The sequence below is a fragment of the Erythrolamprus reginae genome, chromosome 12 (genome assembly GCF_031021105.1).
Source record: "Erythrolamprus reginae isolate rEryReg1 chromosome 12, rEryReg1.hap1, whole genome shotgun sequence".
Taxonomy (NCBI): domain Eukaryota; kingdom Metazoa; phylum Chordata; class Lepidosauria; order Squamata; family Dipsadidae; genus Erythrolamprus; species Erythrolamprus reginae.
Window position 1 is genome coordinate 19070472 of NC_091961.1, and position 24184 is coordinate 19094655.

The 24184-nt window shown below is 41.9% G+C and overlaps 1 protein-coding gene across 2 annotated transcripts in view; it reads right to left on the reverse strand.

The window, feature by feature from the left end:
- Positions 1 to 24184, reverse strand: part of ROBO3 (roundabout guidance receptor 3) — a 264086-nt gene that overhangs the window by 24770 nt on the left and 215132 nt on the right. For both annotated transcript variants that reach the window (XM_070765673.1, XM_070765672.1), the window contains 5 exons: positions 11483 to 11564; positions 10271 to 10439; positions 5391 to 5557; positions 4082 to 4203; positions 3716 to 3932 (listed from right to left, as the gene is read on the reverse strand). In XM_070765673.1, the coding sequence (XP_070621774.1) occupies positions 3716 to 3932; positions 4082 to 4203; positions 5391 to 5557; positions 10271 to 10439; positions 11483 to 11564 (757 nt within the window). The remainder of the gene's footprint in view (positions 1 to 3715; positions 3933 to 4081; positions 4204 to 5390; positions 5558 to 10270; positions 10440 to 11482; positions 11565 to 24184) is intronic.

Consider the following 24184-nt stretch of genomic DNA (forward strand, 5'->3'; position numbering starts at 1 on the left):
TGCCAGCCCAATGCAAAGAAACAGGGAAACTGAAGTGGCCAACAGATTTTATCTTCCTAGGCTCAAAATTAACTTACATACTGTGGAGGTGTCACGCCTGTTACTAAATTATATATTGTCAAAATCATTATTTTCCCAGTTATAACTTCTAGGCAAGACAGTTGATCAGAAAAGCTGACTGAAAAATGCATGCTTCTGAATTAATGGTGCTGAAGAAGATTGTTGGGGAAATAAATAATTTCTTTTTCTTGGATTGCAAAAAGAAGAAATCGTTCAAGAAGAGATGAAGCAAAACCGGAGCACAACGAAACCAATGCTTATATATTTTGCACAAGCAAGCAAAGCAAAGACAATCTTTATTTTAAAAAAAAGGCTGGGATGCCTGGAAAAAAATCAAGCTCAATTGAAAAAAGCCAATAAAAGAGCAAGTGACTGGCTATAAGGCATAAGAACTAAAATAAAAAATGTAGTTTGTCTCTGATAATTCTGGTGGAATGATGTCCTTTGGGTACCTGAAGTGATGGAATGACTGAACAATCTGAACATACTCTATGCAGCCAGCTGTTGTGGGTTATCAGCTGTGATTTATTTAGTGTGTTGTGTTAACCTGACCAGTTTCAACCTGTTAAAACAGTCCTCATCCTTATAAAAGGCTTCTTGTTTCTCCTGCTTATGATCTTTTTTATTTATTTATTTATTTATTTTATTTATTTATTTATTTTGTCCAATGCATAATACACATTGAAGAGAATAGATATGTAATAATATAAATAAAGAAAAGAATAGAAGAAAAGATATAAAAGTATAGGTGAACAAATTTGAAAGGAAGAAAAGATAAATGAGATAAGGAGAGACAATTGGACAGGGGTCGGAAGGCACACTGGTGCACTTATGCACGCCCCTTACTGACCTCTAAGGAACCTGGAGAGGTCAATCGTGGATAGTCTAAGGGAGAAATGTTGGGGGTTAGGGGTTGACACTACTGAGTCCGGTAATGAGTTCCATGCTTCGACAACTTGGTTGCTGAAGTCATATTTTTTACAGTCAAGTTTGGAGCGGTTAATATTAAGTTTGAATCTGTTGCGTGCTCTTGTGTTGTTGCAATTGAAGCTGAAGTAGTCATTGACAGGTAGAACATTGCAGCATATGATCTTGTGGGCAATACTTAGATCGTGTTTTAGGCCAGTGATTTTCAACCTTTTTTGAGCCGCGGCACATTTTTTACATTTACAAAATCCTGGGGCACACCACCAACCAAAATGACACAAAATGACACCCTAAGACACTCTCCTCTTTTTCCCATCCCTGTCTCCTCTCCCCCCCCCTTGTGTGTGTGTGTGTGTATATATACACACTCTTGAATCATTTCCAAAAACAGGTGAGGGCTGGGTTTTTTCTCTCTCTTATTCTTTGGGTGCTTTTTATCATATGCTTTAAATCAAGAGTCACTTCTCTCTGTCTTTTGTTTCTCTCTCTTTCCTCTCATTCTCTGTCTCAATCATTTTCCCATTTCTCTTTTTTCCTCCCCTTTTTGCTCATTTCTCTCTCTCTCCCTTCCTCTCCTTTTCCCTCTCTCCTCTCTTGCTTTCTTTCTCTCTCTTTCTCTCTTGCTTTCTTTCTCTCTCTCTCTCTCGCTCACTCTCTCTTTCTCTCTCAGCAAAAAGTTGCGAGACCAGAACCTGAGCTTCCTGCTTCGCGGCACACCTGACCATGTCTTGCGGCACACTAGTGTGCCATGGCACACTGGTTGAAAAACACTGTTTTAGGCGACGTAGTTCTAAGCTTTCTAGACCTAGGATTGATAGTCTGATTTCATAGGGTATTCTGTTTCGAGTGGAGGAGTGAAGGGCTCTTCTGGTGAAGTATCTTTGGACATTTTCAAGGGTGTTGATGTCCGAGATGCGGTATGGGTTCCAGACAGATGAACTGTATTCAAGGATGGGTCTGGCAAAAGTTTTGTAGGCTCTGGTGAGTAGCGTGAGATTGCCAGAGCAGAAGCTGCGTAGGATCAGGTTAACAACTCTAGAAGCCTTTTTGGCAATATTGTTGCAGTGGGCTTTGGCACTTAGATCATTTGATATTAGTATTTTAAAGAGATCAACAGGAGATCGACCACACAGAAGACCCTATTAGGCAGAAAATACAACTCTTCATCAATGTATGTCAACTTTATAAATCAAGACCATGTACTTTGGTTGTCTTAAAAATTAAGGCCAAATTATCAGTTTTTTGCCTATTAAAAAGAAGACCATTTGGGTGGGAGGAGAAAAGGGAGCATATGGAAAGGATTGTTTTAGTGCCTTATAAACCAGGGTTCTCCAACCTTGGCCACTTTAAGACTTTTGGACTTCTACTCCTAGAGTTCCTCAGCCAGCAAACTTCTTAATGTCCGCTTATAATTCAGAATACGAATAACAGAATTGGAAGGCATCTTGAAATTCTTCTAATTCAACCCCCTGCTCAAAAAGGAGATCCTATGCCATTTCAGACTAACTATTGACCAATCTCTTCTTAAAAAACCTCCAGTGGTGGATCACCCACAAGTTCTGTTCCATTGATCAATTGTTTTCACTGACAGGAAATTTCTCCTTAATTCTAAGTTGGATCTCTCTTTGATAAGCTTCCATCCATTACTCCTGGTCCTGCTTTCAGGTTCTTCGGGGAATAGGCCAAATACATATTTCCAAATAAATCTCTTTAGTGATCTATAGCAGGGGTCTCCAACCTTGGCCACTTTAAGACTTGTGGATTTCAACTCCCAGAATTCCTCAGCCAGCAAAGCCCTGGTAGCAAAGCTGGCTGAGGAACTCTGGGAGTTGAAGTCCACAAGTCTTAAAGTGGCCAAGGTTGGAGACCCCTGTTATAAATCACCTGGAAGATAATTAAATCAAAGGGACCAACATTCAATCAATTGTTCTTTTCAATCGGGTAAGAAGCAAATGTTTGATTATTAATAACAGATGAAGTGGCCATGAGAATCCCAATTCTGTAAAGATATACTTTATTAAAAAAAAAAAGCTCAGAGATCCACTAATCCATTCTACCAATGTTAATAATCAGCAGTCGTGAAAGAGTTCCCTGGGAAATTATTCCTTTCCTTATTTCTATCCAACAATCAATACAGCATTCAGAATTCATGTCTCTGTAGAAAACCAGTCTATAGTTCTTACAATGTTGAGTTAGACACAAAAAACTGATGATGGTACAGCACCCAAAATACCAAAATATCAAAATTGTCATGTTGCTATACTCAATATGCATATGACCTTTGAAACCAGGAAATCATTTTCTGTTATGTGCCCCCCCCCAAGGAAGAGGTAAAGATTTTGCACCCCCATCTCCACCGCAACTGTAAATAGTCCCCAAATTGTGTCTCATCATGAGACACATGTCCTACTTGACATTTGTACTCCATTGTGTTTCTCAACGTTGTGTCCAAGGCAGCCTGTTCTAAAAGAAAATGTCTCATTAATTTGAGACATTTTAATTGAATTTGCGAGATGTTTTCTTGCGAAACGTTGCGAGATGTTGCAATATTTAGAAACACGATGGAGGTATTGATACAAGTGTCAAGTAAGACACACATCCTACTCCCCAAGGCAAAAAACAGCACGCTCCCCAGAGTCACCCCCCCCAGGCATTATTCCATGCCACCCCAGAATTTGAAGGTTTGATGACTCAGGCTTAAAGATAGCAGCTTCATTTTCCTACAAACCTTCTTCTGGGGTGCGCACCAAGAGCACCTCACTATCCATGCCCTGGAACTCATCAAAATAGGGGCGGATCTTGACCTCATATTCTTGGCCCTTGCGTAGGTCTACTAAGACAGTGTTCCGTTCAGCAGGTGACTTTACATCCTGCACCAGCCAAGCGCTGTTTTTGGGCCGGTACATCACCCGGTAACCTTGGATGAATTGAGCCTGGCGATCCACCTGAACGAAATAAAGAGAGAGCATTGACTGTATAGATATGGAACCTATTGCCTGGATCAAAGTTTTTCCCATCTAGGATCACATTTTTTCATCTTGCTACTGGTTTCCGATGTCATTTCAAGAAAAAGTATGAGCTTATTAGTACTCACAGTCCAGGTCACTTGGATGGTGGTGGAAGTGAGGACAACAGGTTCCTGGAGCTGAACAACCACATCCCCGAGTTCCCGTTGCACCTGCCGATGGTCGACTCCTTGTCTGGTGGGACTCACATCTGTCAAAAAAAGGCAAAAATCCCATAGCACATGATACTCTTTGCAACAAGACCAACGTAAAATATCCAAAGCAGAAGACAGACCAAATGATCATCAAACTGTAGAAATGCATACACCCGTGAAGTTTGTTTCTAGGTTTTACTGGACACTTAGTGACTTCAACAGTTAGAAATATGTTTTTGTAGAATAGTTCAATCTGTGCCAGCTGAACTTTCTATGGTAGGATCATAGAGCTACAGATGTACAACTGGAGACTCTAAACCATGAACTCTTCTTAACTATGGTTCCTGGAGGGGTTCCTAAAAGGCCAGGCAAGGAATAATGGATGGAAACTGATCAAGGAGAGATTCAACCTAGAAATAAGGAGGAATTTTCTGACAGTGAGAACAATCAACCAATTGAACAGAAGCTGCCTTCAGAAATTGCTTCAGAAGGAGCTTCATCACTGGAGGCTTTCAAAAAGAAACTGGACTTCCACCTGTCAGAAATGGTGCAGGGTCTCCTGCTTGGATTGGGTGGTGGTGGTTTGGACCAGATGACCTACAAGGCCCTCTCAATCTAATCTAATCTAATCTAATCTAATCTAGTCTAGTCTAGTCTAGTCTAGTCTAGTCTAGTCTAGTCTAGTCTAGTCTAGTCTAGTTTAGTCTAATCTAATCTAATCGATATAAGAAGGCTGGGAACTAAAGTAGAAGGGAATATGTCATTTGATAGATTTGATGACTTCTCTACATTTACTTGAAGGACTACAGAATTAAACTAAGAAGAAAAGAGTTCTACATATGCAACCCACTGCATCTGCATAGCTTCTGATTCCTTATAACCACCTTGAAATAAATCTTTTATTTCTCTGTTTCACACGTGGAGTAAAAACCTATCGCAAGAGCAGTGGAATTCAAAATGGGGCCTTGATCAATATTTTAACCCCTGTCATAAACTTCCACCAGTGTTGCTATCTGGCTCCCTTCACACATAAATCAGGTCAGGGGTTGTTTTAGCCCTAATTTTCTCAACCCTTCATAATTACCTGGATTCACACCACATGCACGCTAACGCAAAACCTCATGGTTGCATCTGCTTCCCATGCTAAACCCAAACCAAATAAATGACATGATGGCTTTAATACACTGCCATCAACCAAGCTCATGTCTGATCAACCCCTCATTCAACATAGTGGGAAACTCACCTTGTGTACGAACTGGCTCTGAGACTGGGCTAGGATCACTGAGGCCATAGGAGTTGACAGCTCGTACAAGGAAGAGGTAAATGGTGTTTGGATTCAAGCCACTGACTGTGTGTTTTTCAAGCTTGACATCATCTGCCACGGTTTGCCAAGTGCTGCCTGAAGACTGACTGCAATAGGACAAAGTTTGAAAAGGAAGGAAGAGACAGCACAGGCTTCATCTGTGCCCCAGGTCTCCCATTTAGCTGATTTAACAAAAGCCTGCTTCAGCAAAATTCAGAGGCAGAGAGATCCACTCCTGGTATACGTACTTACATTGTACCACTGTTTACTTTGAGATCAACGAGCAATACAAAATGTAGTTGAATTGAATTTCGTTGATTTTTATTCACTCTATTTAGGTACCACTGACTCCAAACAATTCTAATTAGCTAACTATTACAACGAAGATAACACAAGTCAAAAAATCCCCAACCAACCAAAATAAGTAAGTGGGTAAGACTTTTGATATATACATGTACCAACAATTAATCCACATTTTATTTATTTGTTTATTTGTTTATTTATTTATTGATTGATTGATTGATTGATTGATTGATTGATTGATTGGATTTGTATGCCGCCCCTCTCCGTAGACTCGGGGCGGCTAACAACAGTGACAAAGAACAGAATGTAAAAATCCAATACTACAACAGTTAAAAACCCTTGTTATAAAACCAATCATACACACAGACATACCATGCATAAATTGTAGAAGCCTAGGGGGAAAGATTATCTTAATTCCCCCATGCCTGACGGCAGAGGTGGGTTTTGAGGAGCTTACGAAAGGCAAGGAGAGTGGGGGCTGTTCTAATCTCTGGGGGGAGTTGGTTCCAGAGGGTCTGGGCCGTCACAGAGAAGGCTCTTCCCCTGGGCCCCGCCAACCGACATTGTTTAGTTGACGGGACCCGGAGAAGGCCAACTCTGTGGGACCTAACTGGTTGCTGGGATTTGTGCGGCAGAAGGCGGTCCCTGAGATAAACTGGCCCGGTGCCATGAAGGGCTTTATAGGTCATAACCAACACTTTGAATTGTGACCGGAAACTGATCGGCAACCAATGCAGACTGCAGAGTGTTGGTGTGACATGGGCATATTTAGGGAAGCCCATGATTGCTCTCGCAGCTGCATTCTGCACAATCTGAAGTTTCTGAACACTTTTCAAAGGTAGCCCCATGTAGAGAGCGTTACAGTAGTCGAGCCTTGAGGTGATGAGGGCATGAGTGACTGCGAGCAGTGACTCCAAATAGGGCCGCAACTGGTGCACCAGGCAAACCTGGGCAAACGCCCCCCTCGTCACAGCTGCAAGATGTTTCTCTAATGTGAGCTGTGGATCGAGGAGGAGGCCCAAGTTGCGGACCCTCTCTGAGGGGGTCAATAATTCCCCCCCCCAGGGTTATGGATGGACAGATGGAATTGTCCATGAAATGCAGAAAATTAGTGGCTCCATTAAGACAAGACTATTGACAGCTTCTGACATTCATGGACAACTATTCGGGTTCATGCAACCTCATCAAGACCACCTTTTCTCTGGCTGTTGGGTTGCCCCCAGAAGGTCTTGGGTACCCACCTGTCATTTTAGATTTCATATACTGCACCAAAGAAACTTGGTGCAAAACATTCTGGGAGATTTGAAAGGGTGGGTGGATTTTAGCTCTTTGCTACGAACACGGCACTCTTCCCTGATGAGGGACCATGACGGATGGCATTAGAAAGAGACTAATTTTTCCAGACAGTTTCTCTGCCAGCCTTCCAAGATCTCAGCAACTGCAGAATGACTTTGCAGTTATAAGCACAGACGTTGCAGTTATAAGCACAGCTTTTTGCAGACACAAAGAAGTGGTAGGCAAGATTCCCGCTTGCCCTAACCACTGAATTTTAAGGCTCACAAAATTGTTTTAGAATTGTTGCCCACCTTGAATTTTCAAGGTCCAGAATTCAATGGAACTCTGATTGACAAGCTTTTGGCTCTGGTACAGAATGTAAACAGGGACTTGGCCCTTAGCCCAATCTATTCTCCCTGCAATCAGAAAATCTATTTTTTTTAAAGCCTTTTGACTCCGCTTCAAAGAGGTGCAATTTTTTTTTGGTAGCCTTTAAATGGGATGCGGGAACAATGGAGTAATAGGTTCCATGCTGGAAGCTAGAAAGAGATGAACTCAAATGCAACACCGGGACATTTTCAAGGCTTAGAATGGGATAGCTCAGAATGCAGATCGGCTCTGAATTTTAAACTAAACACGCAGATGCTCAAGTCCATGTTAAAGAGGATTTGTAGCAGATGCCAGGCTGACCCTAGTCTTGTGTTTCCATGTCCCTTCGTGCATGCTCCTGTACAAGTCTGGATTAGTTTACTCAATGATTTATGATGTAGCAGGGCTACCTCCCTGTTTGCCAAACCTCTCAATGTAAGTGACTTGCTCAGCCACCTGCGCTTCCCCACAAAAACTCCCCCATCCAGAACAGATGGCTCTGTTAGGCAAGGTGTGCAAACCACATGAAGAAGAAGAGTTTTCCTTGATACACACATCCCTTGATACACGCATCGCTTTGCGGGAAGGATCCAAATAGGGCATGTGGTGATGATATGTGTGTCGTGGGCAGGAATCACAAACAGAAGCTTAATATGGATTTAGCAGGGGAGGAAACGGATGTTCTTGGAATGTACTGATAGCAAAAAAAAATTACACAGCTGCCTGGACTTGCTCCCTTGTCCTCTGAAAAACTAACTTCAGACACAGCTGATAGACTGGTGGAGTGGGAGAGAAAAGAAAGATAACAGCTCAGATCTTTATAAAGTTAAGAGAAAGATAGAAATTGCCATTCTTGCATGATAAAACAGGGATTACCCAGCCAGACTTGTGTTGTGCTTCTTGTAAACGCCACTCCCTAAAATAAGGGTGAGTAACATTCAAGGATGAAGATTGCATTTTGAACATTGTTGGCAATGTGCTGGACGGAGTGAGCAGTTCTAAGAGGAGCCTATATTAAATCTACAGTTGAGCAAAGTTCAGCTTTTTGAAATCAGAATTCTCATTCTGGCCGAGAGCAATACATGATAAACAATAAGGCAAGCACTAGTTTCTCCCCATTGTGCCATCTTTGCAGCACAATCTCATGTTCTTTTGCTGACTGGAACAAAACAGAATTCTGACTCGGTTTCCTCACCTCGGCCAAGGGGCGGCCAGCCCAACAGGAGGCATAAGATTGCTTGACCCATGGGCTAAGGGGAGACGGAGAACTATTTTATTGCCCAAGATCACATTACATGCCTGAAAGCAACAGAGCAAAGCTAAAAATGTGGGGTTTGTTTTCTCCCTCCTTCTTTCCCTCTTCTCATCCAGGGAGCTGCTAGGGAGGAACAGATTGTTCTTGCAGGAGATCTGAGAATTTGTGAAATCACAGATGACAGGTCATTAGGCCAAGGGCTGAAGATTGCCTAGTCTTGAACAATGGATTAACTCTTTTCTTTATTACATATTTATCCCACGTTTATTACGTTATAAGTAATTGAGCCAGCAAGCAAACCAAAATGCTCCATTCTCTAACAACAACCCTGTGAGGCGGGTTGGGCTGAGACAGGGCCCAAAGTCACCCAACCTGCTTTCATGTCTAAGGTAGGACTAGAACTCACAGTCACCTCGTGATTAGTGCAAAGACTCCAAGCCCACTTTTATGTCTCTGTATGCCAAAAATGGGACTAGAACTCCTGGTTTCTAGACCAGCACCTCATCACCTCCCGTCTTGATTACTGCAATGCGCTCTACATGGGGCTACCGAGGTGCACCCATGACAAGTCAAAAAGTGTTTGGAGACTCCAAATGGTCCAGAATGCAGCCACAAGACTTGTCATGGGTGCATCTCGGTCCACCCATATAACACCTATATAACACCTATACAATAGGGAGCCAGCTGCACTGGCTCCCTATTGGTCTCCGGGCACAATTCAAGGCGTTGGTTATTACCTATAAAGCCCTATATGGCTCAGGGCCAGATTATTTATGGGACTGTCTCCTGCCACATACCTCCCAGAGACCAATTAGAGTACACACATTCGGCCTCCTCTAGGTCCAGTCAGCTAAATAATGCAGGTTGGCGGGGCCACAGGGGAGGGCCTTCTCTGTCACTGCCCCCACTTTATGGAACCAACTCCCCCCCGAGGTCCATATGGCCCCCACCCTGCTGGCTTTCCATAAGGCCATGAAGACCTGGTTATGCCAGCAGGCCTGGGGGCCAAAAGTCAACCACTAGCTTGTCCATGTGCTTGAATTAGTGTGAATGACTAGTATGTATGCTATTGAATTGTCTTTAGTTTTAATTAGGATTTTAGAATTTAGGTTTTTTTTCTTGACTTCTTTTTCTTGCTGCTGTTATTTGTAATTTTTATACTGTTGTAAGCAGTAAGATTGGGCGGCATAGAAGTCAAATAAAATAGATAGATAGATAGATAGATAGATAGATAGATAGATAGATGATAGGTAGGTAGGTAGGTAGATAGATCAATAGATAGATAGATAGATAGATAGATAAATAGATAGATAGATGTAGGTAGGTAGGTAGGTAGGTAGGTAGATGATAGGTAGGTAGGTATGTAGATAGATAGATGATAGATAGGTAGGTAGGTAGGTAGATAGATGATAGATGATAGATAGATAGATAGATAGATAGATGATAGATAGGTAGATGATAGGTAGGTAGGTAGGTAGGTAGGTAGGTAGATAGATAGATAGATAGATGATAGATAGATAGATAGATAAACAAACAAACAAACAAATTCTCCAGTTTTTCATTCTGAAATTGCCCAACTGCATTTGGAGAAACAACTCTCAAGAAACCTGAGAGTTACCTGAATGCTTCGATAATGTATGAGCTGATAGGAGCACCTCCATTGCCAGGGTTTGGCTTCCAGATCAAAGCAACACTGTTCTTGGTGACATCAGTGACCAGAGGAGCTGAAGGTGGGCCTGGAAGCAGGTTTGGCTCGGGAAGCTGCATCTGGAGATCTACTCCATTCTCTGGGGGGAAAAAAACAAATGAAGAGAATGAAGAGAACATTAACCGGAAGGTCTTCAATGAATACTGATCAAATCAACTATGTAGGGTCTATGTAGACGGTGGGTTGAACTTAGCCTTGTGCACCCTGTGGCCTCCCAATGCATTTTACATTTGCAAATTAAAAAATGCTTGATCTGGAACATCTTCCTATGATGAAGGCATAACTATCTGTGCAAGGAAGTATGGACTTCCTTTATCCTGAAAATTAGGCCCTCCTGCTAACCAGGATGATATTAATAGAATTCACTGCCACAAGATGTGACAATAGCCATAAACTTTTAGGATCTTTTTCTCACTCCAAAAAATTAGTGGTTTGAGGAGACAAGAAGCCAAATATTTAAGTCTGGCAGGTTTCAGATTCTTTTCAAGGATGTACAAGGTTGGGCATTTTAGGTCTGCAGGTTGACCAAAAGCCACCCAGTACTGTACCTTTGTTCATCTAATTGTGGACAGGAGCTACTGTACCTTTGTTCATCTAATTGTGGACAGGATCTTCCTGTGGGACACATTAGAAGAAGTGGTGTTCAACGAGCTACGTCTGCTTGACAGATTAAAGCAGGAATGTCCAAGTGTGACAACTTTAAGACTTGTGGACTTCAGCTCCCAGAATTTACCAGCCAGTACATTCACAATCTTTAACTTGCCATTGTTGGACAATCCTAGATTAAAGTCAAACTAGATCTGAAAAACCTTTTTAAAAATGGAAGTGCCTAAGGAAAGGTTTTTCATTATTGGGAGCAGCCACATAGGACAACTTCATTCTCTCTTAACCATGTCATGAAGAACCAAATTCTGTCTTCATTTTTATGGCACACTTGCGTTCCCCTCCCTGGCTTTAGCCATTTATTTTCAGCCGAAGTTCAATAATCTCAGTTTGGTCTATTTTTTAATGCCTCTGAAGCAATTCCCCCTCCTATACCCCGGCATCTGAGAAGAAGCATAGCAAATATGAAGTCCCAAGTAAGCCACACTTCCACTCAAGGGGTCCTGCAAAATGACTCACCTTGCACTGCCAGAAAGCCACTCCATCTAGTTTCGCCGGTTGAGCTTGTAGCAATGCAAACATACAGCCCAGAGTCGGAGGTCTGAAACATGCCAAGGTGAGACGATGTTATTCCTTTCTGCTCACTGCAATTGTCATTTGGACTGGAGTTTTCTTGCCTTCAGGGAGTATGTATCCTATAGTCCTTAGATGTACTGTATGCTATTACTGCTCATCCACAGGAGATACTCAACACTGTCAACTTTTTACTAAGTCTGCATTTCTATTTCTACTAGGGTTTTTTTTCTCATCATTCCTATCATTTTATTTATTTTATTTTATTTATTTATTAGATTTGTATGCTGCCCCTCTCCAAAGACTTGGAGCGGCTCACACTTAGGACTGTATGACTGTAACTTGTTGCTTGTATCCTAAGATTTTTATTAATATTGGTTGTTTCTTCATTACTTATTTGACCCCTATGACAATCATTAAGTGTTGTACCACATGATTCTTGACAAATGTATCTTTTTCTTTTATGTACGCTGAGAGCATATGCACCAAGACAAATTCCTGGTGTGTCCAATCACACCTGGTCAATAAAGAATTCTATTCTATTCTATTCTATTCTATTCTTCATATTTCCTCCTATGGCTTTTGATGGAAGCTGGTTGGTATGAGTCCAGCCCAGATGTTCTGTTACAGTTACTCACTGACTTACAACTATTTATTTAATGATCATTCAAAGTTTCAGTTCCATTGAAAAGTGATTCACAACCAGTCTTTGTAAGAATAAGAATAACATAGTTGGAAGGGACCTTGAAGGTCTTTTAGTCCAACCCCCCAGCTTAGGCAGGAAACCCTACACTACTTGAGACAGATGGTTATCCTTCATCTTCTTAAAAAGTTCCAATGTTGGAGCATCCCCAACTTCTGGAGGCAAATTTTTCCACTGGTTAGTTGTTCTAACTGTCAGGAAATTTCTCCTTACTTCTAAGTTATTTCTCTTTTTGTTCAGTTTTCCACCCATTGCTTCTTGTTCTACCCTAAGGAGAATAGATTGACTCCCCCTTCTTTGTAGCAGCCCCTGAGATATTTGAACACTGATATCCTTTCTCCCCTGGTCCTTCTCTTCACTAGACTAGCCATGCCCAGATCCTGCAACCGCTCTTCATATGTTTTAAACCCCAGTTGGATATGGGTACATATTTATGACTTTTGCAGTGACCCAGGATCATGGGATGGACATTTGCCCCTTTCCCAGGTGATTTCCAATGAGCAAAACCAAAGGGGAAAGCTGGACTTTGTGATTCAAATTAACTGTAGCAATTTGCTTAACAACTGTAGCTCAAAAAAGAGTCATAAAATTGCGTGCAACTCACTTAACAACCACCTCACTTAGCAATGGAAATTCTGGTCCCGACTGTGGTTATAAGTCGAGGACTGCCTGTGCAATTCCAGAATCCCTTCTGCATGATGCATTTACTCTCTGAAATGCAGTGGTGGAGCACAGGTATAAATCTAATGGTTTTGGAGGTCAGAAAAATATGGTGGTAGAGGGGCTAGTGGCTCCCAAAGGTTTCTTGCACTATACCAGGGGTCTTCAAACTTGGCAACATTAAGACTTGTGGACTTCAACTCCCAGAATTCTCCAGACAGCATAAGATTAAAGTTAAGATTTATTAGATTTGTATGTCGCCCCTCTCCGAAGACTCGGGGCGGCTCACAACAACAACAATACAATACATCGAATACAAATCCAATAAAGTTAAAAAATGAGATTTTAAACCCATAGATATTAAAAGCAATCATACTGCACAATCATATCATTCTCATATATTACAGTCAGGAAAAAAGGTGGTGGTGGGGGAACAGATAGTTATTCCCCCCATGCCTGGTGGCATAAATAGGTCATCCACATCTTGTGGAAGGCGGGAAGAGTAAGGGCATTTTGAATCTCCGGGGGGAGTTGATTCCAGAGGGCCGGGGCCACCACAGAAAATGCCAGCTGGCATTGTTTAGTCGATGGGACCTGGAGAAGGCCAACCTGATTGGCCGCTGGGATTCGTGCAGCAGAAGGTGGTCCTGGAGGTATTCTGGTCCGATGCCATGTAGGGCTTTATAGGTCATTACCAACACTTTGAATTGTGACTGGAAACCGATCAGCAACCAGTGCAGACCATGGAGTGTTGGCGAAACGTGGGCAGATCTTGGAAGCCCCATGATAGCTCTCACGGCCGCATTCTGCACGATCTGAAGTTTCAGAACACTTTTCAAAGAAAGCCCCATGTAGAGAGCATTGCAGTAGTTGAACCTCGAGGTGATGAGGGCATGAGTGACTGTGAGCAGTGACTCCCGGTCCAAATAGGGCTGCAACTAGTGCACCAGGCGGACCTGGGCAAACGCCCTCCTCGCCACAGCTGAAAGATGGTGCTCTAATGTCAGCTGTGGATCGAGGAGGATGCCCAAGTTGCGTACCCTCTCCAAGGGGGTCAATAATTCCCCCCCAGGGTAATGGATGGACAGATGGCATTGTTCTTGGGAGGCAAAACCCACAGCCACTCCGTCTTGTCATGGTTGAATTTGAGCCTGTTGACACCAATCCAGACCCCAACAGCCTCCAGGCACCGGCACATCACTTCCACTGCTTCACTGACTGGACAAGGAGTGGAGATGTACAACTGGGTATCATCAGCGTACTGATGATACCTCACCCCACTCCCTTGGATGATCTCACCCACTGTGTCTACATGCCAAAATCTGTGTGAGGGAAAGATGTGTTGCCAGGACTGAAGTCCCACCCACTTTGTCCATGCAAAAGTCCAGATTTTTCAGTGGTGACCCTGCAATTGCCATCTTGCATATTTTGACCAGTCTCTGGAGCTCTCAACATTTGGAAAAATTATTATTTTGGCTTCATACTATCAATAGGCAACATGAAGGTACTTCGATTAATTACCTGTCTGTTATCCAAAGGCGGGTCACTCCCGGTTCAGACCGGTTCTATGGAACTAGTAGCAGGGAATTTCCCCCTGCTCACTGAATCGGCAGTGATTGCCGACTGGCCACCCCCCTGAACCAGCTCCAATGGTAGTGCCTATGGCATCACCATCTTGTTTTTTTGTTTCTGCGCATGCCCAGAAGCAGAGTTTTCAGCACGGCCACGCAGTGCACAATGCAAAAATAATCTTTCCTATTTTCCCCTCCGTCTCCCTCCTGCGGTATGATAATTCTTAGCTCTCTTGCCAGACTATTTATTTATACTTAAAACGTGAGATCCTTCAGGTATGAATACAGCTGGAGGAGCTAACATATAATAATGACAGCAACAACAATGATTTGGTATTAAATTAAAAATGTTAAGTCAAAATAAAATTAAAGCGGAACAGTTGACGGAGCCCATAAATGAAAAACAAAGTGACAGATGGAAAGAAAAGAAAGAAACCTGGACAAAAAGAAAAAGTGGAAACAGAAAAAGTATCTGCCAAGCGCATAAAAGCAATTCTGCACAACTGAGTCATTTCTGCAATAAGATGTTGCATCTCTCACCTGGACCCTTGCTTAGATTGAGACAACCTTCATCAGGGTCTACGACAATTCACCACGGCCATCTCATCACAGCAGGGGCGGGTTCATCTTACCTGCCTACTGGGGTGCTGCATGCACATCATCACATTTCATGTGCACACCCACTCACTATGCACGTGTAGTTTCCTCGCACAATTTTGTTTCTGCACATGCGCAGGAAGCAAAAAAAAAATTCACTGAAATCTCCCAAGGGCACACTCGGGCGCACACAATTTTGGCAATTTTTGGCTTCTGTGCTTGCATGGAAATCTCATGCGCGTGAAGGTCCCCTCGTGAGATTCTACTTCTGTGCATGTGACGGACTGGCGAAGGCAGCACCAGAGTGGTTGCGTGCAAGTTGCACAATCAGTGCAGTGCTACCGGAACAGCACACTCTACCACACCAGTAGAAACCCACCACTGCGTCACAGCCAACTCACCACAGCTTACTTGCAACAGCCAATTGGCCCCTCCAGCAGCCAAATCAGATGAGGAGGCAACATGGGAGTCAGGGTTAGCATCAAGGCCACTTGAGAAGGAGAAGAGGGAATGGAGCTGTCAGAGGGAGACAGAGGTGGAGCCTGGACTGTCCACCAGCCCTCAGATGGAGAGTCAACAGCCCCCAAATCTGGAGGTGGCTGATAAAGAAGATGCATTGGTTGCCAATTGGCTTCCAGACACAATTCAAAGTGTTGGTAATGACCTGGCTGCCTGAAATGTATAAAGCCCTAAATGGCATCAGACCAGACTACTTACGGGACCGTCTTCTGCCGCATAAATCCCATCAACCAGAAAATGTCATCTGGCGGGGCCTAAGAGCCTTCTCTGTGGTGGCCCTAGCCCTCTGGAACCAGCTCCCTCTGGAGATTTGGACTGCCCCCACCCTCCCTGCCTTTCGCAAGAGCCTTAAGACCTATCTATGTCGCCAGGCATGGGGCAACTAAAAGTTATATGTGGTTATGATTGTAATTATGATTATAATATTGAGTGTCGATTGTGTATTACTGCTTGTTTTTTAAGATAATGGGTTTTAGCCATAGTTTTAATTATTAGATTTATACTTATATTGTGTTATTGTTGTTGTGAGCCACCCCGAGTCTCCGGAGAGGGGCATCATACAAGTCTAATAAATTATTATTATTATTATTATTATTATTATTATTATTATTATTATTATTAATAGCTGGGTCCCGTGCCTGATGTGCGGATGCGCAGAAGGCAGAGAAGAGGAGAGCAGTGGAAATCTATGACTGATCCTTGGGACAGATGAGCCTCTGCTGCTAGCAAAGCCTCACCCTAGCACTGGGGATAAAATGTATGGGGCAGAGATGAATAGGTGTGTCAGACAACTATTTATCTCCCTGCTAGACAGACTTGTTAGCCTGCTGTGAGAGCGAGAGAGACTTTTTGTCGGGGCTGCTAGCGCTCGTAATAAAGCTCCTTATAAATTCAGTTAACTGCAGAGGGTTTGTCATGTTTGGGAGCTGGGTCAGAACAAAAAAGCAAGAATTAGAGTTTGTGAACGAGTAGATGCTACTTGTGTTGAGATCATGGAAAGGAAAGGAAAAGGTTGCTTTCATGTCTTCACCTGGTGGCTTCTGTGATTTGAGGACCACTGATTTGCTTTCCCCCATGTATCAGAAGGGCCTGATGAAGACAACTCATCCTGGGGGGACCATTAATTCATGTTAGTCTTCCGAACCACCTGACAGTTCTAATTTTTTCCTGGGCAAAGCGCCACTACTGCTATCAAACAATGCTATTAGGTGCTCTGGGAGCCCGTTGATGCATTAACCTCCTGACTCTGACACAATGAAAGCACAAAACTAACGTGAAATATTTCACTCCCTGCTGCCTGCTTGGCATTAATTTTTAAACAAATGTTTAGCATTTGGTCTGTGTTTTGATAAGTAATTCATGAATAACTTTCACATTACTCTGTCCCTGTATTTGATTCTAGTGCGTGAAAAAGCAGATTGGATTCGCCCACTTTGGAATTGTTACAAAGAAATGCAATGTGTAATGCTACGAGCTCTAAAATGTTTAGCTAAGATCTTGTAGTGTAGGAGGGATTGTCCCCTTGCCTCTGGGCTTTTACACTACATCTGTCTCAATTCAACATTCAAATTATGCCACCGAAAAATCAGATGCTCAAAGCCACAGCTCAGCGGCAGAATCCTTGCTCTACAAGCAGAAGGTTGCAGGTTCAATTTCTGGAATCATCGGCTAAAGAGGAATCGAAATCTTTGTTGCTGTCATTGTTGAGAGTTGTACTTGTGCCATTGTTGAGAGTTGTATTTGTAGGAAGCAACATTTGCGTGATGGGTGGAGCCAATCCCAAACTGAGACAGGAAACAAAACACTGTGAATGGATGTTTATAACTGGCAGCATCTGCAATGGATGAAAAATTGCTTTAACCTTTAGCTTTGTAAAGCTACTCGGAGTTATAGAAGAATGGTGTGGAATATATAACAAATGGCTTGAGCCAAATCTAACTGGTTTAGTATGTGTTTATGGGCTGGCCGGAGACAGGGGTATCAGGTGGATGAAACTGACAAGTCCTCATGCCGTGATAAGTATGTGCCTTTTCAAAATGCAACAAAAGTCTTTGTTGGTTTTCCTAACGGAATGAATGTCCTGGATGTATCTTCTTTATATTTGGGATCTGGCTCTAGAGCAGTGTTTCCCAACCTTGGCAACTTGAAGATATTTGGACTTCAACTCCCAGAATTCCCCAACCAGCGAACGGGAAACACTGCTCTAGAGGGCCATCAGAACAGCATGAAAACAAATGCTTTGTGGTTCCCATGCTTTCCTTTGCACACAGAATGATGTCTTTGCCCAACTATCAATCTGTTCTAAGCTATCAAATTATGTTGATGCATTACACCCATTGCAATGCATTTTTAACAGCAGTGAGGTTTACGGTCCCCCGTCTCCCGATGGAATGAGCATCTCTCGGCATCTTTGCATCTACAAAACACACATGCACACGCCTCCTCCTTCTGCAATATTGTAAATACTCATAAATTAACTTATACTGGGGATGATTATGTGAAAGTGCCGAGAGACTTTGGACTCACTGAATCAGTGGGAAATTGAAACCATTAACCATGTATGATTGTAATACATCAAAATATGTACAATGCTTCGCTGGGGAAACGGTTAATTTCTGAAAGGAGGTAAACAAGCAAGAGACAAACATTTGTCTTGTCAACTGTTAAGAGGTTTTTCAACTGGAAGGCCCTGCTACAGAAATATTGAGAGAGCTCTGGCTTTATTGCAGCTTTCTACATATATTAGAACTGTGTCTCTTAGTTTTAGCAACTAACACGTCCAACACCACATTGGGTGCCATGTTGGGGAAAGTATATATAGACGACAGGGTGTTGATACTGGTTAATGAACATGCTCTTTTGCACAGGACAGGAAGAATATATAATGAAGGCTAATTAGAAGAAAGATCCACCACAGTGGTCACCATTAATAAAGAGCTTTGATTCTATCTTTTTGTAGGTCTAGGTCCAGCATGGGATTACTCCTGGTTCGGTCCAGTTCTTTGAACCGGTAGCGGTGGTGGTGGGAGGCTTCACCCACTGGCTTGGGACACTTCTGCACATGCGCAAATTGGTAGCAATGGAATTTAGAACCCATTACTGTCTAGGTCTCATTGTTTAATTTTCAGAATGGCTCTCCAAGGTCCTGACATCACCAACATTTGGGTTGGGAATTATTGACCACACTAATTCAGTTCCAAGATTATGCTTTTCTTCCAATAATTGCATTTATCAGTTAGGACTAGTGTGTTAATGTACTATCAAAGGAAAATTAATGGTTTTAATGTTGGGTTTTAAATGTTTTTTAATATTAGATTTGTTATACTGTGTTATTTTGTTGTGAGCCACTCCGAGTCCATGGAGAGGGGCGGTATACAAATCTAAAAAAATATTATTAATAAATTATTATTATTATTATTATTATTATTATTATTATTATTATTAATTTAATCAATGGTTGATTCAACAAGTTAACCAAAGTTGAGTCCCTACCAAAGAGCATTAGACCTACAATCAAAACTGTCTAAAGAGACTTGAGGGTCAATCCAGAATTTCAGCCCTGCTATACCAGGTAGAGCTGAGTTCAAATATTGATTATTACATTGTGTCTCTTCTGATTTTCTGCTGATTGGACCAAAAATGTCACAGAAGCACATGGATTCATGTGTTGCATTAAAACATAGCTGGAGAAAAACGGAATAGCAGAGGAAGCCCTAAAACACAGGTTTATAAACTGCATTATATACTAAAAATATAATTAATATCTAGGATAGGGTGATCAAGGCTTTCAGATATAGGGGTTTTTGTGGAAGATTCCAAAGCTTCTTATGTATATTATTACTGGAATTCAGCAACCAAAGTATAATTTTCTCCAATGTGATTTTTCTTTAACACTTAAAAAAGGCAAATTAAATCTCTAGGAATGTCTTAAAAAGAATGTATTTTGGGGTGGTTTTTTTTTTAAAAAAAGCCACATCCCCAAATATCATTCCAGGAAGTAAAATAATGTCCCTCTCTGAACTAAGATATTCCTGGTTTAGAAATTCAGCTTTGAACATGAACCACAAACAGTAGTATAATTGGCTTGATTCTATCGTTGCACTGAGACAATTATGGTTTTCTGAAAAGATTAAAGTGCCTGGACAGTAAATAACTCTGGCTGGAGAACCCTGGTTAAAAAGAGTTAATTACAATTGAGTTCTTGGCAGAAAGTTTTGTTATAACTTTGCTCATAATGGCACTCGCCACAAAATGGTTTTCAGATTCAGCTGCATTGCAAAGGGATTGATTTGGTAGGCTTTGTTCTTTGTTTATTGATATTTACTTTGTTAGGGATAAGAAAATTGCATTCAGCTGTTTTTAGCCAGTAAAACAAAGGATTTGCTTATTGCCTGTTAACAACATTAATTTCTTAATAAGTATACAGTAGCTTATGGACCCATTCTCTATGTTAGCTTTCAGGAGTATTTAAGAATTCTTTTTCAACTTCTGAACCATACAATTACAGTCTCTCTTTTATTGAGTAATTTCATTACTGAGCTATTTAGCACAGTTATGAAAGCAAGCAATTTAATCCCTAGCTAGGTTGTGGCATTCAATTACTAGCTGGCTGCTTGTTCACTAGAGAGATTTGAATTTTCCCAGATACAGTATAAGAAGTCGCGAGCTGGGAGGAAGATCAGAATGTTCACAAAATTCAAAAATACAAGAGTTGGAAGAAGGAATTACATAAAAATGGCCATGTCCAATGGTTCACTGGGAAGATAATGGGTGGAATCCAGTGAGAATTCCAACCAAGAATATCTGTAGGGCAGTTGAGCTACATGATTCTTAAGCACCTTATTTGGTTTGAATTTGGCTTAGCATGTTGGGTGAACTAGAATGGGCATTTGGAATTTGGAGCCCTGGTGGCATAGTGGTTAGAATGCAGTATTGCAGGCAAACTCTGCCCACAGCATGGAGTTTGATCCTGATGGTTGACTCAGGTTGACTCAGCCTTCCCTCCTTTCAAGGTTACTAAAATGAGGTCCCAGATTGTTGGGGGAAATATACAAATAATGCTTTTACATTGCAAACTGCCCAGAGTGTGTAATAAAGCACTTTGGAGTAGTATATATCATGCTTCCCCAAAAATGAGACCCTCTCTTAATTTTTTTGAACCCTGAAATAAGCGCTTGGCCTTGTTTTTGGGGAAGTATTATTATTTTGGGGTTTGTGGAGCAAGACGGGGATCCTCTTACATTCTTGCCTGATTTCCAGCTCTGTCTCTTTAACCTTAACCAGAGGAAATGGTACTTTCAGGGGAGGTCTTATTTTCACGCAATTTTAAATGAGTTTTCCAGTCAATTCTGGTTATCCTGCAAATCATGGTGTTGTGAGTGGTCCTCAACCAACTCTGATAATTCTGAGGAGGATAGGCCAGGCCCATCTTGGTACCCTGGGCCAGTATTTTTGCCAGGTGGTGTAGAGAGTGAGAGTGAGGGAGAATTAGACCTGGATGAACCTGGGGGGGGGGGGCACCAGAGTTGGCAGATATGCCAAGGATGGTAATATCTGACTCAGAGGAGGAGGTAGACCATGAACCTCTGTTAGATGTCCACTTTAGAAGAAAAAGACAAGAATGCTTGTATGGGAAAAGGAAGTAATCTGCAGTTTTTAACTCTAGGGAATTGTGACCACTCCCAATAAGTATTTAAGGGGGGGGGGGGCTCATGGGAAAATCGGGGTGGAGTTCCAACAGGGTGGAGTCAGTTTGAGGTTTGAGATTTCCAGATATACTACACTAACAAACTGCTATTTCTCTCCTAAAATCCATGGATTAGAAATGCCCCTGTCTGATGAACATCTAAAGAAACTGTAAGTGTGTGTATGTGTGGCTAGGAAATCATTACTCCTGCCTCTGGAATGTTAATTGGCTTTGATCTGCCGGGATTCTTATGTCTTCTGTGCTTTCACTAGGAAAGCTGCTAAGATTTTATTTATTTATTTATTTTTATTTATTTATTTTGTCCAATACATAATACACATTGAAGAGAAAGATATGTAATAATATAAGTAAAGAAAAGAATAGAAGAAAAGATATAAAAGTATAGGTGAATGTATTTGAAAGGAAGAAAAGATAAATGAGATAAGGAGAGACAATTGCACAGGGGACGGTTATGCTTGTAAAGTGCTGCTTCTTATATAAAAGAGTTTGATTTAAAAGGGCATCGAGTGGAATTCTTCCTTGCTTTTCCATCTGCGTAGGCCCGGAACTGAAAGCAAATTATGTCAGCATAATGAATGAGTCCTGACAGGTAGTCCACTACTGGTGAGATAAAAATGGAGAAAGTACTGGAGGAGTGGAGGCAAAGCAAGAGTCAAAGGAAAGCCAGGCCAAGGGGGAGCTAATGGCAGCAAAAACAACCAGGTTGGGCATTGTCCAGTAGTAGTTGACCCATTATTCTGGTGCCTTGAAAATCATGACAGAGGTCCTTCCACATTGCAATGTCTATTGGGGTATGCAGTATGGAAGCAACTTATAAGTCCACCAGTTCTGAGAAAAAATATATTTAATGTTACCCAATTCCTTGTAGATATGAGCTCATACATAGCAGTTGCGAAGTATTTTTTTTAATATATTGCTATTAAGAGTTGTTGTTGTAACTCTCCAGATTGTATCAAGCTAATCTTATTATCTGATTTTGTGGAGAGTTTTGTTGCACTGGTGGATTGGCCAATGGCCTTAATAAAATATATTGCTGCTGTTGCAGGTACCGTGGGAAAGGGGAGTAGAAGTGGAGAGAGCAGAAATGCTCTGGAGGAAGAATTTGGCTGAAGAATTGGGAAAGGATTGGTCTGAAGGCAGATTTGGAATTAGGGCTGAAAGGAGCTGGAGGATCCCAAGGGGAATGAAGAAGTTCAAGTTACAGACATTAAATTTTAGTTTTTGAAGAAATGTAGCAGCATCTAAGATCCTTCCTTACACAATTTCCTTTTGCCCTTGTAACCCTTCATGGCACCGGACCAGAATATCTCCGGGACCGCCTTCTGCCGCACGAATCCCAGCAGCCGGTTAGGTCCCATAGAGTTGGCCTTCTCCGGGTCCCGTCAACTAAACAATGTCATCTGGCAGGACCCAGGGGAAGAGCCTTCTCTGTGGCGGCCCCGACCCTCTGGAACCCACTCCCCCCAGGGATCAGGATTGCCCCCACCCTCCTTGCCTTTCGTAAACTTCTTAAAACCCACCTCTGTTGTCAGGCATGGGGGAACTGAGACATCCCCCCTTGCCTATATAGCTGTATGTATGATATGTTTGTGTGTAAGCTCTTTTATACATTGGGTTTTTTTAGGCTTTTTAATGTAAAATTGTTATTTTAAACTTTAATATTAGATTTGCTACTGTATATTGTTTTTGTCATTGCTGTTAGCCGCCCCGAGTCTGCGGAGAGGGGCGGCATACAAATCTAATTAATAATAATAATAATAATAATAATAATAATAATAATAATAATAATAGTAATAATAACCATCTAAAAAGTGATGATACCGTTTGCTCTACTTTTATACCTGCAAAACAGTGGCAGGTTCCTCTCTTCTCCATACTGGTGTGGTGTGCGCGCATTGCAATCTTTCATGCATTATGCATGCACAGAAGCAAAAAAAATCACAGAATATTGTGCATGTGCGAGCATCCCTTCACATGATTTTGCTTCTGCACATGCGCAGAAACAAAAAAATTGCCAAAATTTATTAAAAAACAAAATGGCGCCCTGCAGCAACCGGGAAAGACACATTGGATCTGTTGCACGCACATTGCGCAATTGGTGGGCCACTACTGCACTACCGCACTGGTAGGAACCCACCTCTGATGCAAACTATCGAAAAAAGACAAAGATGATTGTAGCTATGGTTTTCAAAAGAAAGAACAAGCAGCTGCACAATATTTGTGAAATGTCCTTGTAAATTATTGAAAGAGACAGATTTCACCCTGACAATTTTATCTCACTGCAAAGAAATACATATCATCAGAACATCTCTACCTCTGCCCAATTGAAAGCACCTGGAAGAGGTAACCTGGACATTCCCCCTTTCCTGATTTTTTGCCACTGTGCAAAGCTCAACCTTCCCAACTCAAACACCACCCCAGGAACAGAAAGCAAATGCAACAAGCACAGCAAGAGCCTTCCATCAGTCGTGTTACACGCATGGCTGGGAAATTCTGGGAAAACCCAAAGAACCTTCTGGTGGATCTACTGCAAACAAAAAGGAAGAACATCGCTTATTCTGGAAATGATAGAAAATATTTGTACTTCAGAGTGTGTGTGTAGTGTTGGCATGTTCTACAAGTTTGTTGTTTTAGCTTCTGAATGTTTTCTCACCAGGCTGGTGACATCCTCAGCAGGACTTCACATGGTCACTTAGCATGGCCAGCCAGTCAAATGACCCACCAACCCCATGCTTATATATTGATCTGATTCATGTTTTACATGCATCAGATCAATATAAGCAGTGGAGAACTGGAACAAGACATTTCAACCGAAATCATAGAAACATAGAAACAAAGAAGACTGACGGCAGAAAAAGACCTCATGGTCCATCTAGTCTGCCCTTATACTA